This window comes from Capricornis sumatraensis, chromosome 3 (genome assembly GCF_032405125.1).
Source record: "Capricornis sumatraensis isolate serow.1 chromosome 3, serow.2, whole genome shotgun sequence".
NCBI classification, from domain to species: domain Eukaryota; kingdom Metazoa; phylum Chordata; class Mammalia; order Artiodactyla; family Bovidae; genus Capricornis; species Capricornis sumatraensis.
In genome coordinates this window covers 41,002,858-41,020,390 of record NC_091071.1, presented here as the reverse complement: position 1 = coordinate 41,020,390, position 17,533 = coordinate 41,002,858, and the positions used below count along the sequence as shown (strand labels likewise).

The window sequence follows — 17,533 nt, the reverse complement described above, 5'->3', positions numbered from 1 at the left end:
AGCCGGGGGTGGGGGGCGGCTCCCCGCCCTCACGGCTGCCTTCCCCCAGCTGTGGTGTGCCGCGGGCGTCAACTTGAGCGGCTGGAAGCTGAGTGAAGACGGCCCTGGAAATGGAATCAAGCCCACGCCGGGCCGCGACCCTCTGACCTGCGACCGGGAAGTGGAAGGAGAGGCCAAGAGCAACCACGCATCCCCCGAGAAGAAGAAGGTCAGGGTAGCGGGCGTCCTGTCGTCCAGAGGGCTCTGCCACGCCCAGTCTGGAGGATAGCTGGGGACAGTGGCCTGAGACCCGGCTCACCTGAGGTCCGCTGAGGGTGGGCGGGGCAGCGAGGAGGGGCGGAGATTTAGGGCAGCCGGGCTGGAGTCTCTGCCTGCCGGGGAGCTAGGCTAGGGGCTGGATGCTGGGGCTTCACTTCACCTCCAGGCTTGAGGTAGGAGTCAGCGCCTTAATGCTGGGAACTTAGCTTTCCTCTGGGGAGGTGAGGCTCTGAGTGCCTGGACCTAGACACAGAGTACAGTCCTGCCTTCTTGCTGTCCTGGACACAGGGGAGGGTGTTCAGGTGCCCTGAGGCCATGGGCAAGGCCAGATCCTGAGAGACTGTGGGGCCCCCTCACTGGCCCCCATTGCTGCCAGAGTAGTGGGTGCCCCAGCCTGTCCCTGTGCTTGGAAACAGGCCAAGGAGCTCCCCGAGGCGGATGCCACCTCCAGCCGCGTGTGGATCCTCACCAGCACGCTGACCACCAGCAAAGTGGTGGTCATCGACGCCAACCAGCCGGGCACCGTCGTGGACCAGTTCACCGTGTGCAATGCCCACGTGCTCTGCATCTCCAGCATCCCTGGTGGGTGCTGGGTCCCCAGGGCGGGCATCCGGGGAGAGCTCACTGCCCCGTCCTGTCGCTGACAGAGGCGGAGACCCCAGTGTGGTGCTCACCCGGGACAAGGAGATGGGGTGGCGTCACAGGCAGCCCCTTCCCTCCCAACACCCACACTGGGACTGGAGCTGGGGGGTGTCACGGGGGCCCCTCAGAACGGGGTGACGGCTATGACTCCCTCCAGCTGCCAGCGATGGCGACTACCCTCCAGGGGAGATCTTCCTGGACAGCGACGTGAACCCCGAGGACTCAGGCACGGATGGGGTGCTGGCGGGCATCACGCTGGTGGGCTGTGCCACGCGCTGCAACGTACCACGCAGCAACTGCTCCTCCCGGGGAGACACCCCGGTGCTGGACAAGGGCCAGGGTGAGTCCTGGGCCCTAGGGACACCCTGGTGCTAGACGAGGGCCAGGGTGAGTCCCAGGCCAGGCCTGTGGCCATCTCCTCTCACCCCTCCCTTCCACAGGGGAGGTGTCGGCTGTCGCCAATGGGAAGGTCAATCCGGCTCCATCCACGGAGGAGGCCACGGAGGCCACAGAGGTGCCAGATGCAGGGCCCAGCGAGGCAGAGGCAGCTGCTGTGCGGCCTGGGCCCCTCACGGAGCATGTCTTTACAGACCCGGCCCCCACCCCGCCCCCCAGCGCCCAGCCTGACAGGTAGGCTCTCTCAGGATGGGACAGCGGGAGTAGGGGGGACTGGCAGGGGTGGGGCCAGGCTTCCGTGGACCTCCCTGGAGCCACCATCCTCCCCACAGTGAGAACGGGCCAGAGGCTGACGTGAGCGGCGTACAGCCTGAGCCGGAGCCCAGCGGGGACCCCGCAGGCAGCACCAGTGCCGCGCCCACCATGTGGCTGGGAGCCCAGAACGGCTGGTAGGTGGGGCCACGGGGGTCAGGGTGGGGAGGGTGCCCCGGGCACCCCCGCCCACCGGCCTCCTCCTGCAGGCTCTATGTGCACTCAGCTGTGGCCAGCTGGAAGAAGTGTCTGCACTCCATCAAGCTGAAGGACTCGGTGCTGAGCCTGGTGTGCGTGACCCCGCCGGGGCGGGTGGGCAGGGAGGGCTGCGGGCAGTGGCCTGAGCCCAGCTCACCGCCCACCTGCCCTCCCGTCACAGGCACGTGAAGGGGCGCGTGCTGGTGGCTCTGGCCGATGGGACCCTGGCCATCTTCCACCGGGGTGAAGGTGAGAGCTGGCTTGAGGGTGCGGGGGGCCTGACATCCCCTCGGGGCGGGACCCCCGCGTGAGCAGAGGCAGCGCAGCCAGGCCTGAGCAGGGCTCGCGGGCTCTGTGCAGACGGCCAGTGGGACCTGAGCAACTACCACCTGATGGACCTGGGCCACCCACACCACTCCATCCGCTGCATGGCCGTCGTGCACGACCGCGTCTGGTGTGGCTACAAGAACAAGGTGCACGTCATCCAGCCCAAGACCATGCAGATCGAGGTGAGTGCGGCAGGGCTCCCCACGTGGGGCTTCGTGGGGTCGCAGGAAACGCCCTCGGGGCGACTGGTTTGTCCGAGGTCATGGGCCAGCAAAGGGCAGCCGGGCTGTGAATGCCCATCTGCCTGGAGCCCACCTGCTGCTTCCCTCTGACCCAGCAGTCGCAGTCTGCACAGGCCCCAGGCACCTCCCTTGGCACAGCTGTGGGGAGGTCCCAGGGCCCCCAGGAGGAGAGGGCAATGAGGCCCTGAAAGGCGGCTGTGAGCTGCCTCAGCTGTGGCAGCTTCAGGGACCCCGCCCCGTTGACGGGCTGCCCTGACCCCACAGAAGTCGTTCGATGCCCACCCACGGCGGGAGAGCCAGGTGCGGCAGCTGGCATGGATCGGCGACGGGGTCTGGGTGTCCATCCGCCTGGACTCCACACTGCGGCTCTACCACGCCCACACCCACCAGCACCTGCAGGACGTGGACATCGAGCCCTACGTCAGCAAGATGCTGGGTGAGGGCGGCCGGCCAGCGTGTGGGGTGGGGGTCCCCCGAGGCCACCCCGCTGACCACCCCCTGCTCCCACAGGCACGGGAAAGCTGGGCTTCTCCTTCGTGCGCATCACGGCCCTGCTCATTGCGGGCAACCGCCTCTGGGTGGGCACCGGCAATGGAGTCGTCATCTCCATCCCCCTGACTGAGAGTGAGTGCCCCCAGGTGCCTGCGGAGACGGTGGGCGCACGTTAGGGTCCCGGGCGGGCGCACTGCCAGGACATGGGTGGATGCGGGCTGCCCGGGCGCAGCCCCCTCTGCCCAGTTCCTCTGTGACCACCTGTCTCTCTCCCTTCCTTGCCCTGCCCTCACCCTCCCCAGCCGTGGTCCTGCACCGAGGCCAGCTCCTGGGGCTGCGAGGTGAGTCCAAAGTGCCTACCTTCGCTTTCAGGAGGCCCCCATCCTGGACGCCCTGGGGCTGAGATGGCCTTGCCCTTGGCTCAGCTGTGGGCCCCAGGCAGGCCCCACCCCATCCCTCACCTGCTGGAAGGCCCACCCACCCAGTGTGCAGGCTCAGCACCCCCGGCCCCTCTCTCTTCAGCCAACAAGACGTCCCCCACGTCGGGAGAGGGGGCCCGCCCCGGCGGCGTCATCCATGTGTACGGGGATGACAGCAGCGACCGGGCAGCCAGCAGCTTCATCCCCTACTGCTCCATGGCGCAGGCGCAGCTCTGCTTCCACGGCCACCGGGACGCAGTCAAATTCTTCGTCTCGGTGCCAGGTGAGCTCCTGGCACCCCCCAACCCCACCCCACCCCGAGGGCTGCAGCAAGGCTCTGGCAGGAGACCCCGGGGGTCCCCGCCGCCCCGCTAAGGCCCTGTGCCATCGGCAGGGAATGTGCTGGCCACCCTGAATGGCAGCGTGCTTGACAGCCCCTCCGAGGGCCCCGGGCCCGCCGCTCCTGCCGCAGATGCCGAGGCCCAGAAGCTGAAGAACGTGCTGGTGCTGAGCGGCGGGGAGGGCTACATCGACTTCCGCATTGGTGAGGGCGCAACACGGGGCGGGGCCGGGGTGTCCTGGGCCGGAGGCCCCTTCACGGGTGGGCGGCCCCTTCAAGCAGCCATGCTCTCCTCAGGCGACGGCGAGGACGACGAGCCGGAGGAGGGCATGGGGGACGTCAGCCAGGTGAAGCCGGTGCTGTCCAAGGCCGAGCGCAGCCACATCATCGTGTGGCAGGTGTCCTACACCCCCGAGTGAGCTGCGCCCCTCCACCCTGCCCGCCCGACGCCACCCGCACCTGTACATACGCCCCGCCCACCTGCGCACCGCCACCCCGGGGCGGCCAGGCACCCGTCCATCCCACTTCTGACCTCTCAACCTGCAGCTTTCACCTGAGGCCCAGGGCCTCCCCCTGCGAGCTGGCAGAGCAGCGGGTCTGGCTGGGGGTGGGGCAGGGAGCGGGTGGCGTTCTGACCAGGGAGGCTGCAGAGCCTCTTGGAACACTGGCCCCCCAGCAGCTCCTGGCCGGCACCTGGCCCTAAGTCCTCCAGGCCCAGGGCACTGCAGGGCCAGAGCGAGGCAGAACCCCGGGGGGGTCAGGCCGGGGCACACCCCTACAGGTGGCCCCGGCTCCACCCTGAGTCCCCCACTCCCATCACTCTCTCCCAGGGTCCCCCCGGGGGGCAAGCAGGGACTCAACCCTGCTGAGTCTTCCCACCCTTGGTCCACTTGCCTTTGACTGCTGTCCACAAGAGCGGGGCTCCAACCCTCAGGGAGCTGGCCCAGCTGCTCACCTTCCCTGGGCTCTCCCCCACCCCAACCCCTGCCACCCTGGGAACTGGCATGAAAGCACGTAACCAAGCTTCTGGGGCAGCTGCTCAAGAAGACAGACAGACACCCTCATCCCGCTCGAGCCCTGTGATCATCCCGTGTGCTAGGCCCTCACTGACCCATCTTTCCCTCCCCACTGGCTCAACCTGGGCAAAGACCCACCTTGTAGGAGAAGGCCCCTAGGGTGGGATTTCTCAGGCTGCCAGGGCAGGCCCAGGCCTCAGGAAGAACAGGGGGGCCCTGGCCTCTCCTGGGGTCAGTCCTTGGATGTAGGCTCAGCCTCAGGGTGATAGGAAGGAGTGCTCCAGGGCCTGCCTCCGGTGCAGTCTCCAAGGAGCCTGCTCCTAAGACACGCTACTAAGTGCCTGGGGCCGGTGGCACAGCCTGCTCCCATGAGGGCCCTGATGACAGGCTCATGAGCAGAGGCCAAGGAGAGGAGCTGCTAGGCGTCCGTGCCTGCTGCTCTGAGGGGCATCGCCCTGGACTGCTACCCCCCTGCCCAGGCCTCACTCCTGTTCCTCCAGGCGCTGGGCAGGGTCGCCCCAGGCCCTGCTGCCCACCCCCTCCCACAGAGAAGCACAGACCCTGGGCAACTGCCCCTGAGCCCAGCCGGTACCGCTGCAGGCTTCCCCCATGCCCTGCCACTCTCCACTGTGATGTCCGTCAAGTCCCTCTCTGTCCTCAGGGGGCCTGAAGCGACCTGGGGGTGAGCCGGGTGGGTGCAGCCAGGGGAAGGGGCTGGGACGATTCTCCTCAGGCTTTGGCCCTGCAAGTGACCCTACGTGTCTGCTCTGTATGTAATAAATGTCTTAACACCATACTTCTGTGTCCCTGTGCCCAAACCAACTGGAGCACAAAAGTTTTCTTCCGTTTATTATAAAAACAAATGCCGGGACAAGCCAAGTACCAGAGCTGCGCCCTGGTGCGTTTGCAGGCGAGCTGTAAACGGGCGCGGGCTGGGCCGAGGCGCCTGAGAACCCCATTCAGGGGAGGAAGGCAACCAGAACTCGGCAGGCGGGCAACCACCTGCGCTCGGGAAGGCTGCTGCGGGTCTACCACAGCTCTGGGGTGGGGCCTGGAGGGCGCGGGGTCAGCCGCAGCCCTCTTCGGACTGGCACACCTGCCCAAGAGGCCCGGCTACTCGTACAGCCAGTGCCCCGCGCTATCCTCCCAGCACAGGAGCTCGTCAGTGCGAAACCAGAGTGCGATCTCGCGGCGGGCGCTCTCCACGGAGTCGCTGCCGTGAATCACATTCCTGTGCGGGAGAGGCGGCATGAGCACAGCCCGGAGCAGGCAGAGCTCGGTCAGGGCCCCGCGCAGCCCAGTTGGGAGAATCGGAACCCGACTTACTTGCCGACCTCGATGCAGAAATCGCCGCGAATGGTGCCGGGCGCGGCGTCGGGCGGATTCGTGGCTCCGATGAGCGCCCGGGAAGCGCGTACAACGTCCAGACCCTGCCACACCTGCCGACAGGGTCGGAGGTCAGCGCCGGGTCAGCGTCCCGCCCACCTGCCCGCCCGCCGACACTCACCATGGCCACCACCGGCCCGGAGCCCATGTACTTGACCAGGCGCCCGAAGAAGGGGCGCTCGCGCAGCTCGGCATAGTGTTCCCGCAGCAGCTCCTCCGAAGCCTGGGGAGGTAGGGAGACAGGCCGCGTGCTCGGGGGATTCTGGCCCCCGGGGCCCCGCCCCACGCCCGTAGACCCCGCCCCGCTCCCCACGGCTGCGGACCCCGGCGCTCACCTGCACCAGCTTCAGCGCCACCAGCTTGAAGCCCTTCCTCTCGAAGCGCCGCACGATCTCGCCCACGAGCCGCCGCTGCACGCCGTCGGGCTTCACGGCCAGGAAGGTACGCTCGTGCACGCCGGTATAGGCTGCGGGGACCGGCGGGGTCGGGGCGCGTCAGGCCCGGCTGCACCCCCTCCCCGGCCCGCCCAGCCCGGCCGCACCCCCTCCCTGACCCGCGTGGCCCGGCCCCCGCCGCTCACCCGCCGGGAAGAGGTTGGCGAAGATGGTCAGCACCAGGCAGATCATGATGGCGACGGCGGGGCGCGGGCGGCGCGGGCCCGAGGCGGGGGCGGCGCGCGGACCGGGGCGGAGCCTGTGCTTAAAGCGGCCTTGTCGCCGGGAGCCGCAGCCTCGGTGGGCTTAGCGAGGCGGCGCCTGTCGTCCAGGACCACACCGGGACCTCTACGGCCGCGCCCGGGCCGCCCCAGTCCCCTCGGGTCTCCGCATCAACGGCCGTAAGCAGCAGTGACAGCCTGTTCCTCCCCGAAGCCCTGCCACCAGCCCGCTTTGGTCCCCCAACCCCAAACTCAAAAGAAGCCACATCCCAGGCTACTTCATGTGCCTTTATTCGCGTTCAGTTTCTGCCCGGGTCGTGGGAAGGGGAGCCAAGGTGGAAGTGACAGGCCAGCACAGGGCTCCACACCTGCTGCCCTGCTGCTTCCAGCGTGCCCCCAGGAGCCACTTCTGGCAGTCAGATCTGCGCGTTGGTGAAGCCGGGACAGAGGAGACAAGGTGCAGACCGCACCCTTTCTACGAAAACGTAGATCCTCGACAAGTCGGCGGGGAGGTCAGATCCAAGATACCAGGGGGGCTGATTCAGGTGTGACCCAAAGGGGTGCCCACTGTCTTGCACCCCTGGGGCAGCCTGCCCGCTCCCGCACTTTAGACTGCGGTGCCCTTGGTCTTTTTCTTCGCCTCCAGATTCTCAGGATAGTCCCAGGGATCAGTGCGTATCCTCTCCAGGCTGAGCATGGGCTCCTCCGTGCTGGGGTCTCCGTTTTTCTGTCGCTCTGCTAGAATCATGGCCCGGAGGAGCGGCGGGTAGGGGACGGGGCACGGCGTCTCCTCCGGCGCCGGCGTGAAAGAAGTGAAGGCCTCCTCCTCGTGTTTGGGCACCAGCCGCCAGTCGTGGTACATGACCTGCTCGATCTCCCGGGCCTCACTCTCCGTCTTTCCTGGGGAGAGGAGACCGAGGGCCCTCGCTCAGACGTTGCCGGAACAACCTGTTGCGGGCAGCCTCCCCACCGAGTCTCCGACACCTTACCTTTGAAGGTCAGGATGCCCCAGGCCTTCCCGTGGTCCAGGTTCTGTAAAGCAAGTAGGGGAGGAGGTCAGCTCGGAAAGCGCTCGCCCAGGGGTCGGGCAACCGGAGACCTCCTCCCACTCAGTGGCGCGCAGGGGAGGCGCGGGAGCCCCGCGGGGCCGGGAGCGGCGCGGAGCTCCGGATGCGCGCACCTGCGCCGTGTAGTCCGGCCGGACGCGCGTGAGGCGCCAGTAGCACGGCTCGTCGTGCTGCCACAGCCAGGACTTGCGCGTGACCAGACGGCCCAGGCCGAAGAACGGAAGGCGGCCGAGCAGCTGCAGGAGCCGACTCTCGCGGTGCACGTCGACCCATGCTCGCATGGGCAGCTTGCGGCCCGAGTGCGGCCGTATCAGCGTCTCGTAGTCCAGGGCGTAGCGCACCGAGTCGCGCGGCCGCTCCCGCTGCTCGCGCAGGGCCCGCACACGGCGGGCCAGCTCGGCAATCAGCCGCGGCCGCACCTTTCTGCGCACCATGGCCAGGGAGACCTCCTCGGTCCGGCCGGAAGACCCCGCCGCCGCCGCGCCTGGCGCCGGAAGCGGCGGGTGTCCCCCGCAAATGAGTCCGGGCGCGGCCGGAAGCGGAGAAGGGGCCGGGCGGGCCATGGCGAGGGCTGGGCTCGGGAGGGCCGGGGGCGTCCGCCGAGGCCCGGGGCAGCGGCGGCCCCCGACGTGGGAGATCTCGGATTCGGACGCCGAGGGCCCGGCTGGCGCGGAGAGCCCCGCGAGGGCCCGGGACCCGGTTGGAGAGCGCAGGCCGGCGGCCGAGGCGCTGCGGCGGCTGCGGCCCGGGCAGGCGGTGCGTCGCCTGGCGGTGCTCGTGGACCCAGGTACGGAGAGCCGCCCAGGTGGGAGCCCGGCCTTGGGCCCGCTTGGCCAGACTCCTCCCTGCGCCCTGGGAGCCAGCCGGCGGTCAGTGCTGGCAGCGCGCTGTCCGGGCGGTGGGTGTCTGGTGCCCGCGCGGGGGAGGGAGCAATGACCGCCGGCCCCCCTGCGCCCCGTCCCAGCCGTCCTGGAAGACGCCGGTGCCGACACCCTGATGGAGGCCCTGCACGCCCTGGGCTGTGAGCCCCGCGCGGAGCCGCAGCGCCCGGCGCGGAGCCTCCGCTGGAGCCGAGCGAGCCCAGACCCTTGTCCGCGCGGTGTGAGTGTCCCGGGGGTGGGGGCCGAGTGCAGCCCGGGATTGGGTGTTTCACGTGGCAGAGCTGCTCTGAGAGGCACGTTTCTCAGAGCAGTGAACTTGGAATGGGGGTCGCGGAGAAGGCTGTACAAGGCTGGGACCTAGAGCCTGAAGGAAGGGCCGCGCTGAGGGACCGGCCCTCCCGCCCGTCCAAGGCTGTGGCCGCAGGCGTAGCCGCCTGGCACTCTGGGTCGGTGTTAGTAGAAGTCGGGACGCTGGGCTGGTGGAGAGCAGTCCTGGGAGACCCTGCGTGAGCCCCGGCACTCCTGGGGGCACGGACTGTGGCCCGGGGTGGGCAGCAGCGCCCCGCATGTTCCCCAGGTGCCCCCTGAGGTATGGGCTGAGGATGAGCCCCACGTGCTGCGGCTGCTGGAGCCTGAAGAGTTTATGCGGGGCGTTGTCCAGCTGACCCAGGTGCGGCGGGGGAGCGGGCAAAGAGCCTTGTCAGCAGATGGCAGGGCTGGGAGCTTTGCCTTGGGCATCAGGGCTGAAGTGGGGGAAACCGCTGGGCTGTAGAAGCCACGATAAGGCAGGTACTCTTGAGCCCTGAGTCAGAAGTTAGGGGTGGGGGCCTGGGGACCAGGGCCGCAGGCTGGCTGTGCAGTCGGCCTTGTGACACCCCACAACCCAGCCAGGGGAGAAATAGGGCTTGCTCTCTCAGCTGAAGTTTGCACAGAGTGTGTTTAGGTCGGACCCTCTGCCAGACCCTGGATCTCAGGGTTCACAGTTCATCAAGCACCTGTTCTGTGCCAGGCAGAGGTGGGCCAGGAATGGGGAGGGGGCTTCAGCCCAAGTCTTCTAGGTGCCTGGGATGTGCCTGGGGACTTTTGTAGACCTTCCTGTGGGAAGCACAGGGCTGGTTTTCTGAAGAGCAGGCCGGGCGGAGGAGTCCACCACGCCCCTCCCAGCACCGAGGGCTCCTTCTTGGGCTGGCTCCTCTGCTTCCTGCAAGCGGGCGCTGGCCAGTGGACCCCGCCTGCCACAGCCCTGAGGAACAGGTGAGCCTCCTTGGCTTGCAGGTATGTGGCCCGACCTGTTCTGTGCCCTGGGTCACACCTGAGAGCCCTGCCTGTCTCCACCTAGCTGTCATCGGGCTGGACACTTACCTGTGGTACTAGTCACCCTGACACCCTTGGCCCGCCTCACCAGGATGGGAGGGTTTGGGGGAAGGCGGGGTGGCTCTGGGGGCTGGCGTCACAGCTGACCCCCTCCCTTGGGCAGCTTGTGGGGAGGGAGGAGAGTCGGGGGGGCCAGAGGGACGGTCCATCTTGCCCAGGTCTCAGCAGCCCACCAGCCTGGAGACGCAGCAGCCAGAGCATCCAGCGGTCACTTGCACCGAGGCGGCGGTCGGCTGGCCTGAGGTGGAGGAGGTGAGGCAGTCGGGTGGGCCTGGGGCCTGGCCCTTGGCTGCTGTCCAGGGCGCATGGGGGCTCGTGTGGCCTGTGGGGGCATGTGTTGGGGAGCCCTGTGCCCCACACCGCGGTCACTCCCACCTAGGCCCTGGTGCACCTGCAGCTCTGGGCGAACGTGGACGTGCTGCTGGTGGCCTCCTGGCAGGAGCTGAGCCAACACGTGTGCGCCTTCACCAAAGCCCTTGCCCAGCGCCCCTTCAAGTGCGTGACCCTCTCCCTTCTGGGAGCTGCTGGGGGGGGTGGGGGCAGCGGTGTCCAAGGGCCGAGCAGTCCCAGGCTCTCTTGAGCGGGGGACGGGGTGCTCAGCAGAGGCGAGGAGCCTCTAGCACCTCCCTGCACCCCTTCCCCAGGCAGGCCCGGGAGTCTGGGGCCTTCCCCTTCTGCACCTCTGGGCGCTGGACGGCAGGCGAGCGAGTGGCCAGAGACGGCATGGGGCTGCGGGGGGCCTGGAGGCGGCAGGTCAGGCAGTTAAACCGCGTCAGCCCAGCCGTGGCCGATGCCGTTGTCAGCGCCTTCCCATCCCCCCGCCTGCTGCAGCAGGTGGGTGCCCGCCCTCACCCAGACCCTAGGCACGGGGGCCGGCTCCCAAGGCCTGCTGGTCACCCCTGCGCCCTCCCTAGGCGTACATGGCCTGTGGCACGGAGCAGGAGCGCCTGGCCCTGCTGGCTGACCTCCCGGTGAAGACGGGCAAGCGAACGCCACCCCGCAGGGTGGGGCCCGACCTCTCCCGCCGCATCTGCCTCTTCCTGACCACCACTGACCCTGACCTCCTGCTGGACCTGGGCTCCTGAGCAGGCCCGTGGGTTGCACAGGGCCTCCCCCGCCTGCAGGCAGGAGAGAACACAGCCTCCCAGGGGACCTGTGGGAAACCACGGGGGGTGGTGCGCCCCGAACCCGGGGCTTAGTCAGGTCTGACCCCAAGCTGGGGGATGAGGGGGCGGCAGAGAGAAATCTTGCGTAACTGGGAGAAGAAAATTCTCCCGCCTGCGGAAGGTCTAGAGATGGCTGGGGGTGCAGCTCACGAGCCCTGGGCATGCACGCTGGCCGAGGGGCTGGTAGACAGCTGGCACCAGCAGGAAGGGCTGCAGGGGCCTCGGATCCCACAGGGGAAACTCCCATCACCGGGAGGTTGGGGGGGAAGTACCTTCATTTTTAAGACAAGGTTTAGAGGGAGGAGAGAACCAGGCTACCTCTCCCCAGGGTACCGTGAGGCCCCAAGAGGAGACAAGCGCAGACACCTGTGAGCCCCAGGCCTCACTTTGACCCACTTCATTCTATAGGCAGGTGGACATCAGACTTCGAGTTTATTATGGTCACTTTCAGCCCCAGACAGGAGGAACAGAGCTGACAACATGCAAAGCAAGTTAAGAAAAACATGAGGCCGGTGGTGCCAGGGAGAGCCCACCTCTCAAGTTGCGCCCTCCTCGCAGGCAGCAGCCCATAGGCCCCCAGCCCCTTCCCTGCCAGCCCCCCAGACCTGCACCCAGATGCGCTGGGGCGGCAGCTGTTCTCATGCCCAGCACCGGAGCAGACAGGCTGGGTCTTGGGGTCACAGGGCTAACGGCCGGGAGCCCCTGTGGTGAGGCCCGTCCCAGCCTCAGGCAGCAGAGGGGCAGCAGGACAAACCTCAGCTCGGTCCTCCCCTCGGCGGCCCTGGGGCAGTCCACAGGCAGGGGCGGGGACCACGACGTCCCAGCCCCGGGGGTCTCGATCAGGGAGCAGGCTAGGTCCTTCGGCAGCGCTTCCGCTGGCAGCGCCGGGGCTCTGGGCCGCTGGCCGCGGGCGAGGGCTCGGGGGGCTGGCGGCTCATGCTCAGGACCCAGCCCAGCTTGTGGTGCAGCACCTGCTTGAGGCCGGGCGGCAGGGGCAGGCCCTCGAGCGTGTCCCCCGAGCCGGGCAGCAGCTGGCGCAGGCGGTAGCAGCACAGGTACTGCAGGGAGGTGACGCTGGCGCACGAGCGGATCACCTTCATGCTGCTCTTAGCCGCCGTGGAGCACACCATCGGGTAGAACCTCTTGTTCTGCAGCTGCGTGGCCGCCACGCCTGGGGCGGGGGGGAGGAACAGCCTCAGGGCACTCAGCCCCCCCAGGGGCTCTGACCCTGCTCCCTAGGGCCACAGTAGGTCTCGGCCTCACCTATGCACTTCCTGTTCTTGAAAAAGGTCAGCGTCCCATGCCAGGTGTCCAGGTGCACACCGATGATGGAGCCCTGGCCGAACCTCGAGGAGAAGCTCGTCTTGTCACCCTTGTGGTGGAGAAGGCCTGGGGGCAGCAGGGTCGGGTGAGCCCCACAGCCTGGGGGCCCCAGCCCCGCCCGCCCGGGCCCTACGCACCTGTGTAGGAGAGGCCCCAGCTGTCCTCGTCCCGGCCGAGCAGGCTGCAGAATGTGTGGTGGTACTTGTCCAGGTCCACGTCCGACGTCCCGATGCCCACCATCTGGGAATGGGGGCGGGCAGAGGGGGCAGGGGACCGAGGCGCCTGGCAGCACCCCCACCTCCCGGCCCCACCAGCCACTCACCATGTCCGTGCCGTAGACGGGCGACGTCATCTTGATCTCCCAGAAGTGCTGGCCCTCCCCCAGCTCCTTGGTGCCCCGGATGGCGGCCGTGCCACAGCTGTACTCCATGTGGAAGCTGACCTTCCGGTTGTCACAGCTCAGCAGGGTGGCCGAGGACTTGTTCAGGTCATCCCAGACCCAGTCGAAATCTGCGAGAGCGAGAGGTCCCGGCTGAGCCCTGGCCCACCCCGAGGCCCCGCCCGCCGCGGCCCGGCACTCACACTCATCCTCCTCGCCACAGCGGCAGTCCCGGCCCCGGTGGGCGGCGTGCAGGCTGCCGCAGAAGGCCTCACTCTGGCTCTCACAGTCGCAGAAGGACTCCCCAGTCACGGGCACGGCGCTGGGGATGGACGACGGCAGGGACGCGCACTCAGGGTCGGAGTCTGAGTCACTATGCTGAAGGACATAGTAGATGTCGCCGCCCAACCTGCCGGCACTGGCCCAGCCACCCTCCACCCACCTGCCCCGCTGCAGGCCCATGGCTCAACAGCCGGACGTCCCGAGGGAGAGACCTGGGGCTTGGCCTCCAGAGGACCACCCCGGCCCTGGGACACAGCCAGCCGCTGCCACCACGGACACCTCTTCTGGCCTCCTCAAAGGCTGACCATGAGGAAGCTTCCTGGGAATGGAGTTGAGAGCCCTGGAGGCCCAGTGGGTTATCAGCCCCCGGCGGGGCTACACACTCAGCCATCCCTCAAGGTCAAGAGCTCCTAGGTCACGGATACACAGGGGAGCCCGTGGCAAAGCCCATCACTGACGTAATGAAGGCAGCTTGGTCTCCCTGGAGCAGCAGCTGGGCTCCTGGGGCCCGATTGCCGTGGCAGGGCCTGCACACCTGGCCCAGACTGCGGCTCCCCGTCTGTGCCCAGGGCAGCTCAACCCCCATCACAGGGCCCTGCTGAGGGAGCCCTGCGGTCACAGGCCCTCTGCACGGGGGCTCAGTCCTCACAGGACAGACTCCAAGCCTTAGGGGCCCGATGTCAGCCCAGCACCAGACGCCAAGGCTGAACTGGTCAGGTTCCGGAGACCAGCTGACCAGACCCTCCTGAAAGCCAGCTAGGGTGCCTCCAAACACCCACCTGGGCTCCAGACCCCAGCCAGCCAGCGAGGGCCCAGGGCACAGACTGCTTCCACGTGCCTGTGCTGAACTCTCCCAGCTTGGCCTGGCCCCCTGGTCAGGCTCAGGCCTCTGCCCTCACTCTCCTGGCCTCTGGGTGCCCCTCTGGGCCAAAATGCCTTCTGCACAGCAGTCCAGTGGACCTATTCAGACCTGAGATTCTGCTCCCCTGAGAGCAAAGTCAAGAGACTTACCCTCCTCAGACAGCGTCAGTGCCCCCACCCGGCCCCCTGTCCTGCCCACCCTGTCCCCTTGGGGTCGGGGTGGGGTCTGTTCGCCCCTGGATCTCTCTTGAATACCGGTTCAAAGAGGCTCTGCCAGGCCTGGGCTTTGTGTCCTCTTCCTATCGGCTCCCTGCGCACCTGCCTCCTCCCCCCAGGATGGAGTCCCTGCTTGATCATACTCAGCCCCGAGCACCACACAGGAGGGAAGCAACGCAGAGGCTGGGCAGTGAGCGAGGAGGTCGAGCCCGTCAGACGGGCACCCACGGAAAGGCTGAGGGCCCCCAGCACCTGGCTCTTGGGGAACAGGCAGGCTCCCTGCTGCGGGAGGAGACACCCCTCCCCAAGCCAGGGTGCAGACCTGATTACCGCTGGCCCTGGAGTTCCCACGCTTGGCATCCAGCACGTAACCCCCTGCACGGAGAGCAGAACCGGCCTCTCCACAAGCTGCACAGAGAGTTCAGAGCAGCAGGGGCAGCGATGTGTGCGTGCAGCCTTCAGGGCTGCTGGACAACAGGATGAGCTGCAAGTGCGTGTCAGACACCGTGCCTCCAGCCCCTGGACGCTTCCCACATCCCACAGCAATGAGCCAGCAAGGCAGGCGCAGGCAGGAAAGACTGCCCGGGCCACGTGGTCAGTGGGAGCTGGAGGCGGGACAGGAATGCAGGCCAGGGCCTCTTGCTGGCCTGGGCAGGGAGCTAAGGGAGGCCCAGGAAGGGGGCCCAGGATACCACCAGCTCCAATTCCCCCCCAAAGCCTGGTGGTTCCAGGTTCTCAGCTGCCCTCATACTGAAGGTGGGGGGAGAGACATCTGTCCCCCCAAAGACACCTGGCTGAGCCAGGGCACCAAGGCTGGGTGAGGGTAACAGACCAGAGCCAAGTCAGAGATCCCCAAGAACAGCGGCGGTGACTCAGGGCAGAGCCGAAGCCCAGCTCTTGCCATGAGAGGTTCAGGAACCTGACTGTGAGGCTCCCCACTGCAGACACAGAGTGCATACAGCCCCCCGCAGGGTCAGTGCCACAAGGTTCCTGCTGCAAAGCCCCAGGTCCCTGAGGGACCTCAGGAACCTACCCTGCAGATAGACAGCTTAGCCCCCCTCCTCACGGCCTCTGTGTTCCTGGGCCTTGCAGAGCTCAGGATCCTGAGCACAGTAAGGGACAGGAATACTGGTCGTCTTTAAGAATCAAAGTTCTTTTTTTCAGGTGCATATACACAAATATAGAACACAGACTTCAACAGGCAGAGGAAATGTCCAAAAAGCTGCACTTGGAGATAACAATAACCACCCTTGTAATGGGCTGAGTAGATAGAATGGAAACGTTTTTGTAAGTGAACTGACCAAAGTACCCACGGACACCCACTACAGAGAAACATATCTGCCTTGGGGTCCTACCACACAAGGCCACATGTGTCCTTAACTGGCGTGAAGTGCTTGGGAGAGCAGAAACAGCACATGCAGCCGAGATGACCTCGTCCTCTGCCCCCAGGGCCATCTTTCCCTTCCCATCTCAGTTCAGACAGTGCCTGCTCTGCGGGTCTCCTCCTCACTTTTGTCCAGCCATGCCAACCTCACCCACTGGAACCTACCTGCCCATCAGAGTCGTAGCCCCAGTTGGCAGTCCCTGCCAGAGCGACAGCCCGGGCATCCGCATCTCGGCGGGCTGCGCTCAAGACAAAATGCCATGCTCTGCTGCTCCGCGGGCGCCTGGCCATGGTGGACAGGAGCTGGAAGAAACCACAGGGTCGGAGCAGAGAAAGACGCAGCACACCAGTAGGTCCCACAGCCTGTGCTGGCCCACCCAGGTCTGGAACTCTTCACAAGCTTGTACCTCGCTCCAGGATCCAAGCACCTTGATGACACTCAGGTAGAGAGCATGGAACACCATCCAGACATCCATGACTCTCAAAGGGCCCTCTCTGAGCTTGGCCTCAGGAACTCAAGTGTCCTGCCTACCCATTCCTCGGGCATCTCAAGCCCTGCCTGCCCTTCCTCCAGTGTCCAGTTTGACAAATGGCACCTCCATCCTCCCAGTTCCTCATGCCAGACACACAGCAGTCATCCCAACACCTCCTCCCACCACGGCCCTCCACGCCCCATACCACCTCCAACGGTGTCCTGAACCATCTGCTGCCACCGCGCCTCCCCAACCCCGGCAGGACTCCTCCGCTCCGGCTCCGCCCACTTCATTCACTACAACCCAGCTTTTTCGAAACACAAATCTTAAAAATGTTTTAATTAGCGAGTTATAAACTTCTCAGGGCTTGCCATTGTTCTCCGGATAAAATGCAAAATCCTACCAAGCCCATCAAGTTCCGGCCCTGTTCCGGCTGCTGGTTCTTTCCAGCCCTTTGCCCAGAACGCTTTCCCCTCCCCTCTTTGGCTCTCAACTTCCAAGCCCGACTTACAGTTACAAGTCGATCTCTGGGATCTTGTACTGAAATTCCCCAGGAGAGCCGGGACTGTCCCCCGCCACGATCCCGAGGGACGGCAGGGGACGCGCGCAGGCACAGCTTTTGAGGGATGGGAGCCCGTCTGCAGACCCGAGTTCGCTACTGGAGTCGGCCACGGCGGGCCCGGCCTAAGCCCCGCCCGCCACCGCCACGGCAACAGAAGGCGCCAGGTCGTGCACGCGGGATGCACGGCCCCGAGACGACCCCGCTGCAGCAGGGGTCGCTTCTCCGTCGGGCATCGCACTGTCTAAGGGTCGGCGAGGTCGCGGGGTTCCTCCCACCCGCCGCCCCGCCCGGCCTGCGGCGCAGAGCCTCGCCCGCCTCTTCTGGCCCCGCCGCCGCCGCCAGAACAAAGGCGCGCCGGCCGCGCCGGCCGCAGCTCCGCGAGGCCAACGGGTGCGGTGCGGTCCCGATCCAGGCGGGGCAGCAGAGCCCGGAATACTCGGGGAGGAGCGGCCGAGGCCCGCCGCTCACCTGCAGCCGCTCCGCGCCGCCGCGTTCAGCCGGGCCAGCCGCGACCTACTTTCCGCTCCGGAGCAAGACGTAAACAATCCCCGCCCCGCGGCCCGCCCCCCGCGCCGCATTGGTCCCGCAGAGCACTCGACTTCGGCGTTCGAAAGAGGGGCGGGCCCCGCTGCACATGCCTCTTTCTGAGAGGCTGCTGGACCTATCAATCCTATATCGACGTCCTCATTGGCCATATCTGAAGCGGTCGGCGACAAGTCCCGCACGCCTATTGGGCGTGGGGCGGGCAAACGAAGCGGTCCCGTATTGGGGCGTTTACACGGAAGTGGGTCCCCGTCCTGTACTCCGTCTGCTCCGGAACCTGCGTGCACCCCTTGCGCAATCTGATTGGCTAAGGGTAGCGCGAGTGGACCTATCAAGGGG

General features: G+C 66.8%; 5 protein-coding genes across 10 annotated transcripts in view; 2 read left to right on the top strand and 3 right to left on the bottom strand.

Moving 5' to 3' along the window:
• Positions 1-5,255, top strand: part of MAPK8IP3 (mitogen-activated protein kinase 8 interacting protein 3) — a 43,836-nt gene extending 38,581 nt beyond the window's left edge. For all 3 annotated transcript variants that reach the window (XM_068967137.1, XM_068967135.1, XM_068967136.1), the window contains 14 exons: positions 50-208; positions 675-840; positions 1,058-1,240; positions 1,341-1,530; positions 1,629-1,745; positions 1,818-1,898; positions 1,988-2,055; positions 2,167-2,315; positions 2,640-2,811; positions 2,886-2,999; positions 3,170-3,208; positions 3,390-3,569; positions 3,681-3,830; positions 3,924-5,255. In XM_068967137.1, coding sequence (XP_068823238.1) covers positions 50-208; positions 675-840; positions 1,058-1,240; positions 1,341-1,530; positions 1,629-1,745; positions 1,818-1,898; positions 1,988-2,055; positions 2,167-2,315; positions 2,640-2,811; positions 2,886-2,999; positions 3,170-3,208; positions 3,390-3,569; positions 3,681-3,830; positions 3,924-4,045 — 1,890 coding nt within the window. In that variant the 3' untranslated portion in view covers positions 4,046-5,255. The remainder of the gene's footprint in view (positions 1-49; positions 209-674; positions 841-1,057; positions 1,241-1,340; positions 1,531-1,628; positions 1,746-1,817; positions 1,899-1,987; positions 2,056-2,166; positions 2,316-2,639; positions 2,812-2,885; positions 3,000-3,169; positions 3,209-3,389; positions 3,570-3,680; positions 3,831-3,923) is intronic.
• A 230-nt stretch (positions 5,256-5,485) lies between these two features.
• Positions 5,486-6,655, bottom strand: NME3 (NME/NM23 nucleoside diphosphate kinase 3). Its single transcript, XM_068968127.1, has 5 exons — positions 6,609-6,655; positions 6,364-6,494; positions 6,150-6,251; positions 5,969-6,081; positions 5,486-5,873 (listed from the first exon to the last, which is right to left on the bottom strand). Exons 1-5 carry the CDS (start codon positions 6,652-6,654, stop codon positions 5,756-5,758), a joined length of 510 nt encoding a protein of 169 aa, XP_068824228.1. The 5' UTR covers position 6,655; the 3' UTR covers positions 5,486-5,755.
• Positions 6,656-6,983: 328 nt separating this feature from the next.
• On the bottom strand, positions 6,984-8,221 carry MRPS34 (mitochondrial ribosomal protein S34). Of its 2 annotated transcripts, none has more exons than XM_068968984.1 (3): positions 7,864-8,221; positions 7,673-7,715; positions 6,984-7,610 (listed from the first exon to the last, which is right to left on the bottom strand). In XM_068968984.1, exons 1-3 carry the CDS (start codon positions 8,182-8,184, stop codon positions 7,291-7,293), a joined length of 684 nt encoding a protein of 227 aa, XP_068825085.1. In that variant the 5' UTR covers positions 8,185-8,221; the 3' UTR covers positions 6,984-7,290. The 2 variants fall into 2 exon arrangements, with proteins under 2 accessions (XP_068825085.1, XP_068825086.1); XM_068968985.1 differs by having other exon boundaries at positions 6,984-7,583.
• EME2 (essential meiotic structure-specific endonuclease subunit 2) lies at positions 8,183-14,259 on the top strand. Its single transcript, XM_068968424.1, has 8 exons — positions 8,183-8,537; positions 8,715-8,851; positions 9,209-9,301; positions 9,907-9,998; positions 10,164-10,257; positions 10,385-10,500; positions 10,650-10,839; positions 10,920-14,259. Exons 1-8 carry the CDS (start codon positions 8,183-8,185, stop codon positions 11,088-11,090), a joined length of 1,248 nt encoding a protein of 415 aa, XP_068824525.1. The 3' UTR covers positions 11,091-14,259.
• Positions 11,601-17,185, bottom strand: SPSB3 (splA/ryanodine receptor domain and SOCS box containing 3). Of its 3 annotated transcripts, XM_068967934.1 has the most exons (7): positions 17,120-17,185; positions 15,782-15,919; positions 13,077-13,251; positions 12,817-13,004; positions 12,632-12,734; positions 12,435-12,560; positions 11,601-12,342 (listed from the first exon to the last, which is right to left on the bottom strand). In XM_068967934.1, exons 2-7 carry the CDS (start codon positions 15,905-15,907, stop codon positions 12,023-12,025), a joined length of 1,038 nt encoding a protein of 345 aa, XP_068824035.1. In that variant the 5' UTR covers positions 15,908-15,919; positions 17,120-17,185; the 3' UTR covers positions 11,601-12,022. The 3 variants fall into 3 exon arrangements, with proteins under 3 accessions (XP_068824035.1, XP_068824033.1, XP_068824034.1); XM_068967932.1 differs by having other exon boundaries at positions 12,435-13,004; XM_068967933.1 differs by lacking the exon at positions 17,120-17,185 and adding an exon at positions 16,601-16,884 and having other exon boundaries at positions 12,435-13,004.
• Between the last annotated feature and the right edge of the window lie 348 nt (positions 17,186-17,533).

What these genes read in the sequence shown, in the direction of transcription:
- SPSB3 (XM_068967932.1), bottom strand. Translation starts at nt 15,907, where the DNA reads ATGGCCAGGCGCCCGCGGAGCAGCAGAGCATGGCATTTTGTCTTGAGC. An exon ending in CTGTGGCGAGGAGGATGAGT is followed by an intron (nt 13,005 to 13,076) that starts GTGAGTGCCGGG and finishes TCGCTCTCGCAG; the next exon opens with ATTTCGACTGGGTCTGGGAT. An exon ending in CAAGAACAGGAAGTGCATAG is followed by an intron (nt 12,343 to 12,434) that starts GTGAGGCCGAGA and finishes CCCCCGCCCCAG; the next exon opens with GCGTGGCGGCCACGCAGCTG.
- NME3 (XM_068968127.1), bottom strand. Translation starts at nt 6,654, where the DNA reads ATGATCTGCCTGGTGCTGACCATCTTCGCCAACCTCTTCCCGGCGG. An exon ending in CGCCAACCTCTTCCCGGCGG is followed by an intron (nt 6,495 to 6,608) that starts GTGAGCGGCGGG and finishes CGGTCCCCGCAG; the next exon opens with CCTATACCGGCGTGCACGAG. An exon ending in CCGGGCCGGTGGTGGCCATG is followed by an intron (nt 6,082 to 6,149) that starts GTGAGTGTCGGC and finishes CCCTGTCGGCAG; the next exon opens with GTGTGGCAGGGTCTGGACGT.
- EME2 (XM_068968424.1), top strand. Translation starts at nt 8,183, where the DNA reads ATGGCCAGGGAGACCTCCTCGGTCCGGCCGGAAGACCCCGCCGCCGCC. An exon ending in GCGTTGTCCAGCTGACCCAG is followed by an intron (nt 9,302 to 9,906) that starts GTGCGGCGGGGG and finishes CTTGGCTTGCAG; the next exon opens with GTATGTGGCCCGACCTGTTC. An exon ending in CCCCCCGCCTGCTGCAGCAG is followed by an intron (nt 10,840 to 10,919) that starts GTGGGTGCCCGC and finishes CGCCCTCCCTAG; the next exon opens with GCGTACATGGCCTGTGGCAC.
- MRPS34 (XM_068968984.1), bottom strand. Translation starts at nt 8,184, where the DNA reads ATGGTGCGCAGAAAGGTGCGGCCGCGGCTGATTGCCGAGCTGGCCCGC. An exon ending in GGCCGGACTACACGGCGCAG is followed by an intron (nt 7,716 to 7,863) that starts GTGCGCGCATCC and finishes CTTGCTTTACAG; the next exon opens with AACCTGGACCACGGGAAGGC. An exon ending in GGGCATCCTGACCTTCAAAG is followed by an intron (nt 7,611 to 7,672) that starts GTAAGGTGTCGG and finishes GCAACGTCTGAG; the next exon opens with CGAGGGCCCTCGGTCTCCTC.